The sequence below is a fragment of the Chinchilla lanigera genome, unplaced genomic scaffold (genome assembly GCF_000276665.1).
Source record: "Chinchilla lanigera isolate Chin_1 unplaced genomic scaffold, ChiLan1.0 scaffold00056, whole genome shotgun sequence".
Classification (NCBI taxonomy): domain Eukaryota; kingdom Metazoa; phylum Chordata; class Mammalia; order Rodentia; family Chinchillidae; genus Chinchilla; species Chinchilla lanigera.
Window position 1 is genome coordinate 2,612,012 of NW_004955457.1, and position 12,278 is coordinate 2,624,289.

General features: G+C 37.0%; 1 protein-coding gene across 13 annotated transcripts in view; it reads left to right on the forward strand.

Annotated features, from left to right (window-relative positions):
• The window catches only part of Ikzf2 (IKAROS family zinc finger 2 (Helios)), a 154,145-nt gene that overhangs the window by 3,120 nt on the left and 138,747 nt on the right, over positions 1–12,278 (forward strand). For 3 of the 13 annotated variants that reach the window (XM_013520770.1, XM_013520764.1, XM_013520762.1), the window contains exons 2-3: positions 3,164–3,212; positions 4,019–4,126. In XM_013520770.1, the coding sequence (XP_013376224.1) occupies positions 3,164–3,212; positions 4,019–4,126 (157 nt within the window). Of the gene's footprint in view, positions 1–38; positions 309–992; positions 1,677–2,838; positions 2,858–3,163; positions 3,213–4,018; positions 4,127–4,189; positions 4,356–12,278 lie in introns of those variants that run through there. The other 10 variants (XM_013520763.1, XM_013520765.1, XM_013520768.1 and 7 more) reach the window with 9 other exon arrangements.

Here is a 12,278-nt window from a genome sequence, read left to right on the forward strand (position 1 = left end):
GTCGCCGCCAGCCCGCCCTCCGCCCGCGGGCGTCTGCGCGAGCCCGGCCGGCGGGGGAGATGTGCTCGGGCTCCGCCGGATCGGTTTCTCGGGGTTTGACCAGCTGTCCCGGGCTAACCCTGCTCCTCGCTGAAGATGGAGGAAGTAAAAACAGGATTACCCTTAGCTCCAGATCCACTGCCTTAGTTTCCACCACCAACTGCAGTGCACAAACACACGTTAGGCACAGGAAAGAAAGAGAGAGGACACACTAACAGTAAACACAAACAAAAGGGTGATGGGATTATTTTACTGCATGCACTGCTGAGGTAAATCTCCGCTTGGCTTTGGCGTGGGGAAGAACAGCTCTTGTTTTGTCTTCTGATTCATAGATTATATATATATATTTATGAATGTGTATGATTTGCAAAGGGGGGGAGTGTTTTCAAAGTTAAGTGTAATTATATAGCATCTCGTTGTGCACTGTGATGTGATCAAATGACTTGTTGCTGTTAATCAGGAATAATAATATAGGTGTTTTTCTTGGGGAGGGATGGATTGTGGTTATGATTAGAGTAACGATTTCTGTAAAGGACGCTCAGGGAATCGGGTTGGAGACGATGTCCTCTGCCTTAATTTATTGTCCCCTCCTTGTAATCTGTTTCTGGGATGTTAATCGATTAATCAGTTCTCATCTGTATAGCTGTCATGGATTTGGACTTGTTTTGCTTTGTTTTAACTTGAATTCCAAGAAGAAAGATTGGATAGCTTGGAATAAATTGCAGCTGTCCAGATAGAAGGTAATATACAGTTCTTGTTGGGATTGAAAAAGCGAAAAAACAAAGACCAAAAAAACTGTCATGACACATGTAAAAAAGGCAACAGTTAAATCACTTTGACAGGTTCTAGTATGGGTGAGAGAGATGAAATTAAGATTTAATTTTTTTCCTTCCTTTTTCTTTCTTTTTAAATTTCTTTTTTTCTTTGGTTTTTTCTTTTCTTTTCTTTTCTTTTTTTTCCCCTGTTTTCTTTTCTTTTTCTTTTGCCAAAGGCCAAAAACAGTCCGCTGAAGTTGGCCTAGGTTCGTTGTTGGGTTCTGCCTGAGTGTCCCTCCCCTGTTATGCCCCCTCTTTTTTTCTTTCAGTTTTCTTGTCTTAGCTTTTGGTCGATTCTTAAGGAACCGGTGGATCAAGTTTTTCTCTTCTTGTTAATCGCATTGCTGTAGCACTGACTGACCTCTCTCTCTCTCCCTCCCTTTCTCTCTCTCTTTTTTTCCTCTTTCCTGAAAGTACGTGGTGCCATTCCTGAGTGACTTTTCCTACTAGACCATCCCAAAGGGACGGGGGGAGGGGAACAGGAGGAGGAGGAGGAGGAGGAGAGGGGGGTGTTCCTTCTCTCTCATTTCTTGGTTTTGTTTATCAGCCGATCTGTTTGCTGGATTTGGAGGCTTGGAATGACCCACCTGTAAAGTGCTTTTCCTTCCTTCTCGCCTTGAACTCTGCAGGGGGCTTGGCTTGAAGGGAGCCAGGGAGGGAAAGAGAGAGGGGGACACAGAAAACTTCTTTCTTTCTCTCTCTCTCCGTGTATCTTCAGCCCGACATTGTCACCTCCTCTTTGAGGGGTTAGAAGAAGCTGAGATCTCCCGGCAGAGCTGGAAATGGTGATGAATCTTTTTTAATCAAAGGACAATTTCTTTTGTATGTACATTTCGTTTCTCTTTCTCCTTTTTTCTTTCTTTACTTCTCTGAGGGTTAATAACCATTTCATTGATGGAGCAGACTACTTTCGCTTCTCCCTGACGTTTCTTTCTTTTTAATATGTGTATGTTAAATGTGTACATTTTTAAAGAGATGAACTCATTTGTAAAATATCCGAGGAAACTGCTCTTCTTTTAAACTTTATGGATCCCTTTCTTTCAAGCCTTATGTAATCATAATTTGAAAGAATTTGATAACAGTGCAGCAGGTTGAAATATAAGTGCTATGTAGTGACTGAGTTGGGAATTTGATATGATTATTCCATAAAGAAAGAAAGAAAAGTTTTTTGGGGGGTGGGGGCTAGGGAGGGTGGTGGTGAAAGAGGGGAGGGGAGGGAGAAGGGAAGTGGTTTTGGAGACAAGAAGTGAAGCTGCCTGTTTTCCAGTAAGTAATGGAGAAATTCCAGGAGCCCAGGCTAAATATACTTGGCGATCAATACAGAAATGGCTCATTGTGAATAATTTAGCTGCTGGTGCTGTGAGAGTTTTGAAACTAAAGGCAAAAAGGACCAGGGCCAAAGGAAAAAAAAATAAGTAAAAATCTCTTCAGCACTTGTCAATTCTTAAACTTTTTCCTTCAAAGAATACAGTTAGATTATTGATCTTTTCATTATGTGAATCAGAGCTAGGGGGTGTCATCCCATACAGCTTTACTTTTATTTCTGTGAGTGAAGTTCTGGTTCATGTCATTGGTGCCTAAGAAAAATGCCCCAAACTTAAAAAAAGTGATTCCCTCCTGCACGCTGAACGTAGCTGAAATTTTCAGAATCGGAACATATTAAATAAGCTTGGCATTTGTATCCAACCATGGTCTGGCAGGAAATTAAGGTTACATTGAACAGGTGCTTACCCAGAACCTGAGGGTAGGCTAAAATGTCAGTACAAGCCAGAGAGTTGGCTAACCGCTGCTGCAGAAGTCTTCTAAACACAGTTGGGCGAGAAGTTGTTTTGTTTTCTTGTGTTTATTTGTCCTCCCCCTCCCTCTTAGAACATGATGAACCAACTTGCAACAATTGTGAATAGAGCTATCTGTATACTGGGGAAGTCCTCAAACTGCAGTGTGATTGTGGGAAGTAGTGAATGGTAAAATACTTAAATCTCGTTAAGAGTGGCAAATTCAAGGTATAATCCTCCCCCCTTTCAGTGAAACAAGTCAATTTTGATTAAGATGAGCCATTCCTTTCTCGCTAGAGCCCATCTCACAGTACACTTATCTTTCCTATCCTATCTCCAGCAGGAATCAGATCATTTGCAGAAAGAGTTCAGTGACTTGCAAATGAGCACATACAGTACACAGCAGTATGTTTCTTGGGCACAGGTTGCAGCACCAGCATGGACTAACTGCTCGGAGGTTCAAATAAGCTAAGCGTTTCATGGCAGATATTAAAAGGAGTCGTTGTGTTAAGGCTGTAACGTTTTGTTTTGCAGCACTGCACTTTGACTATGGAAACAGAGGCTATTGATGGCTATATCACATGTAAGTACTCCTTTTCATTGATTTGTTATTGGTAATAAAGTTACCTTTGCATTACCTGTATTTTACTTTCTGAATTATAGATTGTGTTAAGAATTCTGTGTTCTTATTTTCTGTTCATAAGTGTGTCTTTGAATTGGAGAAAATAATAGCCCAAAGGTGAAATAAAAAGGAAATAATGACTATTTACTTGCTGCTGATTCAATTAAGGCTATTTAAATCCATCATGTCAACACTTTTCTACTTGTTTTTTTTCTATTTACGTAAGTTTTGAATATGTCAGGTTCAATATATCTCTTAGTATGGTGTGTACAGAATATTTTCTACTCTGTAATCTAATTCTTCTGGACACATAATGTGAAAGAATTAGATTCTGTAAGTTGACTTTTTTTTTTTTTAGCAAGCTCTCTTTTCAGCCATCTAACTTTCTAATAGCCTGCATTTTCAGAAATGCTCATTATAAATACTTCATGTTCAGTAATTAAATCGGATGTTAAACAAAACTTACTCTTTTCAACTAAAAGATTCTTGAGAAATAAGCTGCTGCTTTTCCTCTTACTTTGCTTGTAGTATTGTGATAAAAAGTTTTGTTAATTTCTTCATCGTGAGCTGATTGTGGTTTTTATAAAATTGTCATTTTATACATGTAGTACATATTTTTGAAAGCTAGTTCCTTACGGCTTCTTTTATAGTGAAAAATGTATTACTTAAAAATTCCAGGCTGCATGCCACTGTGTCTAAGAAAGAATGTGAGTAATTAGAGTTTGTGTGACAATGAACAGAAACCAAAAGACTGTATTTTGTGAAAGCAGGTGACAATGAGCTTTCACCTGAAAGGGAGCACTCCAATATGGCAATTGACCTCACCTCAAGCACACCCAATGGACAGCATGCCTCACCAAGTCACATGACAAGCAGTAAGTCTTCATTTTATGATATTTTCTTCTGTTTCTCTAGCGACAGATTTGAATTTGTTAGGTCTATGGGGTCTGCTCATGTTGCGGTGTAGCTATTGCTATAGATTTTGCTAAAGAAAGAACAACACAGATTTATTCCTGTTCATTCTAGTATCATAAAACATGAGCCTGATTACTAGTCTGAACTATCCTAAGGTGGCATTTGGGAGCTGGTGCTTACCTGTATCAGGTAAGAAATGGTAGGGTTTGCTGGTTATTGTTTGGACTTGCCAGGTTTATGACTGGATTTGTTGTTGTTGTTGGATAAAAAATACGGAAACATGTCACTTCCAGAGGACTCTTTATAGTAAAAAAAATGAAGTAATTTTATATTGCTTTGGTACAAAGTTAAACCATCAGGGGTGGAACTGCAGTGTTACTTGCGCTAAAAAATGTGAAAGTTGCTCCTTCAGACCATGGAGTGAAGTGTAATTGAAAAATTATGAAACTCATTTGCATCTGTTTTTCTGACAAAGTTGGAGGCATTTTATTTTAGAATGCACAGAGAAGAACTGAGAAAATTTAGAAGCATGTTTTTTGGCTATAGGAATAGACGTTTTGATACTGTTTTTAGGAAAGGGTTGTTCACTGGAATAGTCCACGCGTTTGTGTAATAAGAAAGCAACTTATATGCTGTCAGTGACAGAAGACCGAATACTTTTATTTATTAAGAATGGAGTAGATCTTTTCTTAACTGTAGTATTGTGTCAGGTTAGTTATCAAACAGAAGTGTTCTCTTACTTCTGCTCAGAAATATTTGTGATCTTGTTTGCTTACATTTCTGTTATATATTTTTTTCTTATGTAGACAGGACATATGATTTACATGTAAATATAATTTTTCTGTTTCGGTGACATGTGAAGGAAAGTCACAGTTTTTCCTTCCTTTTCTGAAGATTAAACAAAGACACCGCATCATCTCCTTAATTATAAGCTTATTCTGAAGTGAATTCTGATCATCTGAGGGGACTTTTCTACTTCCTCCTAGAGCCTTTAAAACTTTAGTTAATGTAAAGCTATAAGCTTTGTAGTTAGTGAAGACTGGTGAATTACAAGCAGAAGTATAGAGATTACTCTTCAGTATCTGTAATTACTTTGTAATTCATTAATTTTGAGGAATTTTAGCTATGGAAATTATGATTGAACTATTTGAATTTACTTTATTAAAAGGTTTTCCTCCTTTTTATTGATGGAGAGAACAAAATTTCATCCCAGAAGCAGGGCTTGAAATTCCTTCATCATGTAGAAAGGCAACACTAATAAAGTTGCTGACTGTATATTCATTTATTGTGCTAATATCTTATAATGATCTCGTAGCATTCATTTTTTGCTTGATTTGATAAAAGTTACACTACTACAACAATGTAGGCAACATAATTTTTATATTTTAATATTTAATGTTACTAGTTCTTTGGTGGGCTGTGTTTTTATTTCTCAGAAAGTTTTTCATGTGGTTTCCTAAGGAGTCAAGACAGATTTATGTGTAGTTTTTATTTGTTAAATATTTCATTACTGGCTTTGGAAACAGTGTATCTATGGAGTAGAAAATGCCTGATAATCAGTGACTTGACTGTCATCCCCTGGTCACCAGCAGAATGTCAGCAGGAAACTAACTAATTAATTGCTTCTTTATTTGTTAAATGGATTCTGCTTTTGTAAACACTTACTTCAAAAAAGCAGCTCACTCATCTTTTAACATAACTAGTCCGAAGTGTAGGCGTGATTAATTTGTACACATAAGAACTGTGCTTTTTACATTCACACTTTTCTCACCCAACGACAGTAAACTTCTGTTTGGTAAAGAGTTTTTTGTGTGTGTTTTAACTTTCTAGCCTTTGGCGGTTCCATGTTAGTACACTTTTTGGCTAAGCTGCACATGTTTTCAGGTTCTTTTCCAAAGAGTTGCAGGTTAAACATTTTGGCTCTCACTTCAGAGCTGTCTGTTGCATCCTTTATGTAGCCTCTATTTACAGTATCTAGGTTACCCACTTAGGTGTTAGATGGAGAAGATACCCATTTTTCCTCTGCTAGATCTAGGAGAATATCAGCATTTTAGATTGCCAAAGCAAGTAGAGGTAGAGAGGGACTCTTGTCTGTTAATTAGAACAGAGACCTAGAATCAGTCCCTCAGATGTTTTTCTGTGACTTGGAATAATTTTTCTGAGCAGGAGACCTGTCAAGTCATTTGTATTTGAGAGCACTGGTTTTCCTTATCCCTTTACACACACTCTTGACTTTGTAAAGTGAAAAAACTTTATTCTCAAAATTTTTTTCATGTGTTCAAATTTATTTCCTAGAGTACTGATGCTTCTAAACACAGAAGTACACTTTTTAATTCAAAGTATTAAAGCCAAAAGTAAATGTGAAAACCTTCATAAGGAAATAAGAGTCTGTAGTAGCAGGAAGGAGAGATTCATGTGTAAGGGGGAAAAGTTATTTTTAAATAGTTCATAAAAAATAAAATAAACATTTGTATTGTATGTACCATTCTGGTTATAAAATATCAATAAATTGAAATAAGCCCACTTAGTTTGGCTTGAGGAAAGTGGTCAGTATTACTGTAAGGTCCCAGTTGTTTGTTTAGGGTATTTGGTACCTGTTCTAAGAGGAAGGGTATCTGTACAACTTGCTGCCAGCTATTGTGTAAAAAATAATGACAGCAGCTATCATTATTTGACAGTGCAAGAAGAGAGCCCTGGCGACTTGGGAGAGAACTAAAAATGTTATAACGCCTGACAGTTTTTGGTTTTAAAGTTTAGTGTATATGATAACCTTAAAAAGAAGTAAGAAATATTAGTGGTGTTAACATTTTATAGTGACTCCTTCCAATGTTTTAGAGCGCATTTTCATAGAGGAAACTTAGACTTTTTCTTTGGGAATAAAGATGACTTTGATAAGAGCACGGGCATTGTTGCCTGAGATCATTAGTGTACATATTGAGTCTGCTGACAATCTTCGGTGTCAGGAATGACAGCATAGGCCTTGATGGCTACTGGAAATACACAGTGTTAAGTGATTTTAAAAATAGAATCTGGAAGTTAGGAATCTGAGATAGACAACTCAGACAGAACAATATAAAAATAATCCTTATTGTGTTTTGGCCCATCAGGTAAAACTGCTTGCGATTTCTTTTGGGTTAATCCATTTTCAGTCTTTGCATAGTTGCCTCGGTATTGGTTGCTATACCTGCTGCTGACTATTCTGAGAAGTTTTTGAGGTTCCAAAAGTTGTAATTATTCATTTTTTTATATCTACTTTTATAATGCCCAGAAGTAGACTTTCTTTTCAGGTAGTTACTTAAATGGTAGGAAAATACATCATAACACGACATGTGCTACTACTACTTTAAAATCTTTAGGTGCATCAACTGTGCAGTCACTACTATTATCAGTCAGCTTGATGGCCAGGTGGCATGTATGGAATTAGAAGAGGCAGTAATTCTAGTTTTACAAGGTTCTGACCAATAACCAGGTCAAGGAATCTAGTTTATTCTTTCCGTAGTGCTTCACATTCAGTTTTCACATTCAGTTTTTCTTAGCTAGTTTCCATTTTTAGAATCTGGTGAAGAAGAATATATTGTGATTTATGTTTCTTATATGTGGAAATTGAGGCTCGAGGAAATCAGTTTACCTTTTAGGTTGCTTGGCAGAAAGATGCAGTTCTTAGAGTTGGGCATAAAAGTAGGATATTACTTTTTGGATTAGTTAGGTTACCGGCGTCTCTACAATGTCATCTTGTCAGGATGCCCGTCATGTCCAATACTGACCCGTGTTTCAGTGACAAAAAGAAATACAAGAGTGTTAAGAGGGTGAAGCGATATCAGATAATCCTGTAGACTGGGCAGTCTGATGTGCTTTCTAAAATATAACTTCTGTCATGGCACTCACCAGCTCTGGGACTGTCTTCTATAGCTTAGTTTGGCAGTCATCCTTGGCTGGATTTCCATAGGGCACACCTTAATATAACACTTAATGGACTTGATACAGAATGTAGCTGTGTTTAGAATCATAGGACTTGTATCTCGGTGTACTTTGCATTTGATTTTTATTTGTTAGGAAATTTAAAACAAACATAGAATGGTCTGATTTGATTTTTTCACATTTATTAGAGGTAAGTGTTATGTCTGTGTATTCAAAGAAAAAGAAATTAAAGAAAAAAATATGTATATTTGCAGGTAATTAACAGAAAAAAGATTGTATATATATTTTTTTCTTTTGCCTTATTTTCCACCCTTCCCACTCCAGTTTTTAAGGTTGCAGTGCATAGTGGTGAGAACTTAGGTCTGTCTTAGAAAAACAGACAACTTCCTGCAAAAGACCTATCCTTGTTGCCTCTGTCTTTGCCCAGATCTGTCTTTCCTGATAGAAATACTCGTTTTTTTTAATATACAGTGATTGATTTGTTTTTAATAGGACTCTTCAAGTAAGCCATAATGAATTAAGATCTCTGAGTCTCCTGTTGTTCTCTCCTAGCTTTTTTGATGCATGGTATCTTTTAAAGATTGGTGTATTTTGATCTTCTGATGTTCTAATAGGTCAATAGCAGGGTCACGGTTCAAAAACGTAGCGTGTATTGTTTTTCTGTATTTGTTTATATTAAATGTACATTCATCTGCTAATAATTTCCTTTTGTGAACTCACTGAGGCTTACACTATCTGTGGTTTGAAATACATTGGGAGTATTTAGGAATTCTTTTCCTTATTATAAATACATTGTGATCACCACAGGATTGACGGAAAGTAGAGAGGTATGATTTATTGAGGGTACAATAAACTTAGATTTTTTTCTTTTGGAATAAAGATCACTTTGATAAGAGGGTGGGCAGTGTTGCCCGAGGTCACTAGTGTGTATAGTGATGCTAATGATCCATCAGCGTGTGACTTCAGTTTTCCAGTTGACAAGAATCACGCTGGCTACAAGGTAAGAAAAACATAGGATCTCACCAAGTAAAATGCTTTTTATGTTACTTACCAGTCTCGTAACAACTCCTTGAGGTGAATAAGTAATGTTTCTAATTTATAGTGTAACATTGAGGATCAGAAGGGGCTTGGAAATTATGCCAGCCTGTTTTAGAATTCCTGCTTTGCCATTAAGTTGCAATGTGACTTGGGCACTTTGTATAAAATCTCTGAGCTCCAGGCTCTGCCTGTGTAATAGGAAGATGAGGATTGGTCTGTTGTGAGATTTAAATTAGGTAATACACAAGAAATGCTTATCCCAGCTTCTGGCCTATCGTAAGACACAGTAATTACCACTGCTGTTTCTCAGAGCAGGCCAGTTAATTTTTTTATGCACCTATAACTTATAAGAAAAAAGATTTGTTTTGAAATCCAGATCTGTTTGAAACGTGGATCTTTTGCCTGTTTATTGTATGGTTCCTGGACCGGAGACAGACTTTTTGATGATCTAGAGTAAAATTGAGAACAAAAGTAAATCTCTGTTATTTAAAACATGTATGAATATTTTGATTAAGAAAGAATTAGAATGATCAAAATACATCGTACACCTTGAAATGCTTCTGCCCCCACAAACATGTGAAAGTAGGTGGGGAGGGCAGGCGCAGGGGTTATGAGGGGGGACATGATTAAAGTGTGTTATGTACATGTACAGATTTGCCAGAATGAAACCCACTGGTCTGTGTAACCCGTGTACACTAATATAATAATGCGGGGGGAAGTAGAGTTTGTCTCTATATCAGAAACTTTTTTAATTGAAGTTCAGTGTTCCTGAATAAAGTTTTGTGGTTTTGGTTACATGTAAAGAAAATCATTCCTTATCTTTGGTCCTCGAAAGATACCAGTCCTTAACACTAGACAAAGAAAAGGTCTCTTAATGTAGTAACCTGTCCATGTTGAGAGTCAGTTCTTTCCTAGAGTTCTCTAAAATGTAATCGTATTGTGATGCTTCTGAAACCAGCATAAATTCTCATGTAATGACACTTTAGCAAGTTGTAGGCCTCACTGTTGCTGCTTATGAGGTCTGGGGATAATAGTTCAGGTGTTTTAAATTTGAAGTAAGTTTAAGGTGTGATTGTTGTAGGCATTTGACACTTTACTCTATCTTTCCAGCTGATTAATTCAACATAATGAATATCAGCTGTCTTCAGTGTACCAGGCTTTGTAAGATAAATCATAGGGTATGTATACCATCTTTGGGGGCTCCCACTCTGGTGGGACCGACAGACATCTAAGCAGGGAATTCCACTGTCATAAGCTCAGTGTCTTGATTATTTTAGGGAGTGAAAGGTATTACTAGTTTGGTAACATTTCCAAGAGAGAGAGCCTGCTTGCGCGGAGATGTACTACATGTAAAAGATTTAGGAGAAAAGTGGAAGGCTTTTTCAGTAAATAATAGACCCACAATGAGAAGTGAGAAATAACATGCAATATTCCAGGAAATTCAAGCAGGTTGGTATTTCTAGAAAGTGTAAAGTTCGCCTCTAGGAATTTGAAGTTAGAGGTGACTTTGGAGAGTGAATCAGAGCAAGATGATGGAATATCTTGTGTAAGGGGAACTTGACTTTTATTTTCAGGGGCACCAAGGGCATTAACCAGCAGGTGACTTCAGTTTTTCAGGTGACAAGAATCATGGTGGCTATTGTGTGAGGAAAACAGACTGTGGAAGTGGACTTGTCTCTAGGCAAGGGCATCTTTGACATGCTGTCAAATGTGATTAGGGTGGAAGTAATGGGAGACAGTGGTCTAGAGGATAAAAAGGAAGGAAAGGGTGTGGGTCACATCTCAAAGTGGACAGGATTTGGATCATAGAGTTAAGGAGAAGAGGGAACTAAGATAAGTTACTGGTTAAATGGTGGTAGAGTCCATCAGTGAAAATAGGAAATACTGGAACAAGTTTCAGGAAAAGATTCAGCTTAGTTTAACTCTGAATGTAGAGTGTGAAGCACCTGTAGGGTAGAATTTGGGAGCATACAGCAATCAGATAGTTTGGTAAATTAAGGCTGAAGTGGGAATTTTCCATAGTTGTGAAAACTGTTATTATGTAGCTTGTGGTTTGGTTACTTTGCTTCTGTATTACTTTAATAGTAGTTCAGTATTTCTTAAAAATTCATCCCTTGGGCCAGGCCAGGTGGCTCATGCCTATAATCCCAGCACTTGAGAGGCTGAGGCAGAAGGATTGCCCACAAGTTCAAGGTCAACCTGTACTGCATAGTGAGTTCAGAGCCCTCCTGAACTACATAGTGAGCCTTTGTCTCAACAAACAAGCACAATTAAAAAATCCCTCCGTAATTCTCAGCATTTGATCAGTGTTCTTATCGTTTCATTAAGTCAAAATTTCAGTTAGAAGTGGATAAACCCATGTTTTAATAAATCCTTTGTGTAATGAATTCTTTTTTTGTTGTTGTTGTTGTTTTTTTTCCGGTACCGGGAATCGAACTCACGACCTTGCGCTTGCCGGGCAGGCACTGTGCCGCTGAGCTAAATCCCCAGCCCCTGTGTAATGAATTCTTTATGCTAGTCTTAGAAGTTGAATTAATTCATGAGATTGACTAATCTATTTTGAGTAAAATATGCTGGTCTTTTTATAATTTCATAGTATGTTTAATATCATGACATGGTTATATTCTTTGAAAAGTTATAAGGCTAATATATGCCATATATTCCAATGCTCTAATGATTTTTCTTTATTCTGTAGCCTATTTCTTTATGAATAAATGTGGTTTACAATACATGAATGTACAGTACTTGTTTGCTAAATACCAGTTGGTTCTGCTGCATTACTACTCAATGTATTTAATAACTTAATTCAGTGCCTTTACTGTATTAAAAAGATTTTAAATGTATTTTATTTGTAAAAAATGATAATATTGTGTGTTGGGGTAAAATTACACAATAGTATAGCAAACACTTTAGCATAGCTATTGTCTTAAAATATCTATTATAGAATTCCATTTTCAATATGGAATTTTTATGTTTAGTGATTTTTATCTGACACCTTTGAATTCAAAATGAGTTAATGATAGAAATACTTCCTTTGAGATTTCCTGTGTGTGGAGATTGAAAATTTTTTAGAGAGAGACTTTTCATCTTTGGATCATTAGTTCAGCAAATATTTGTTGAGCACTCACTTTATGTAGTACATGGCTGGTGCTCAGG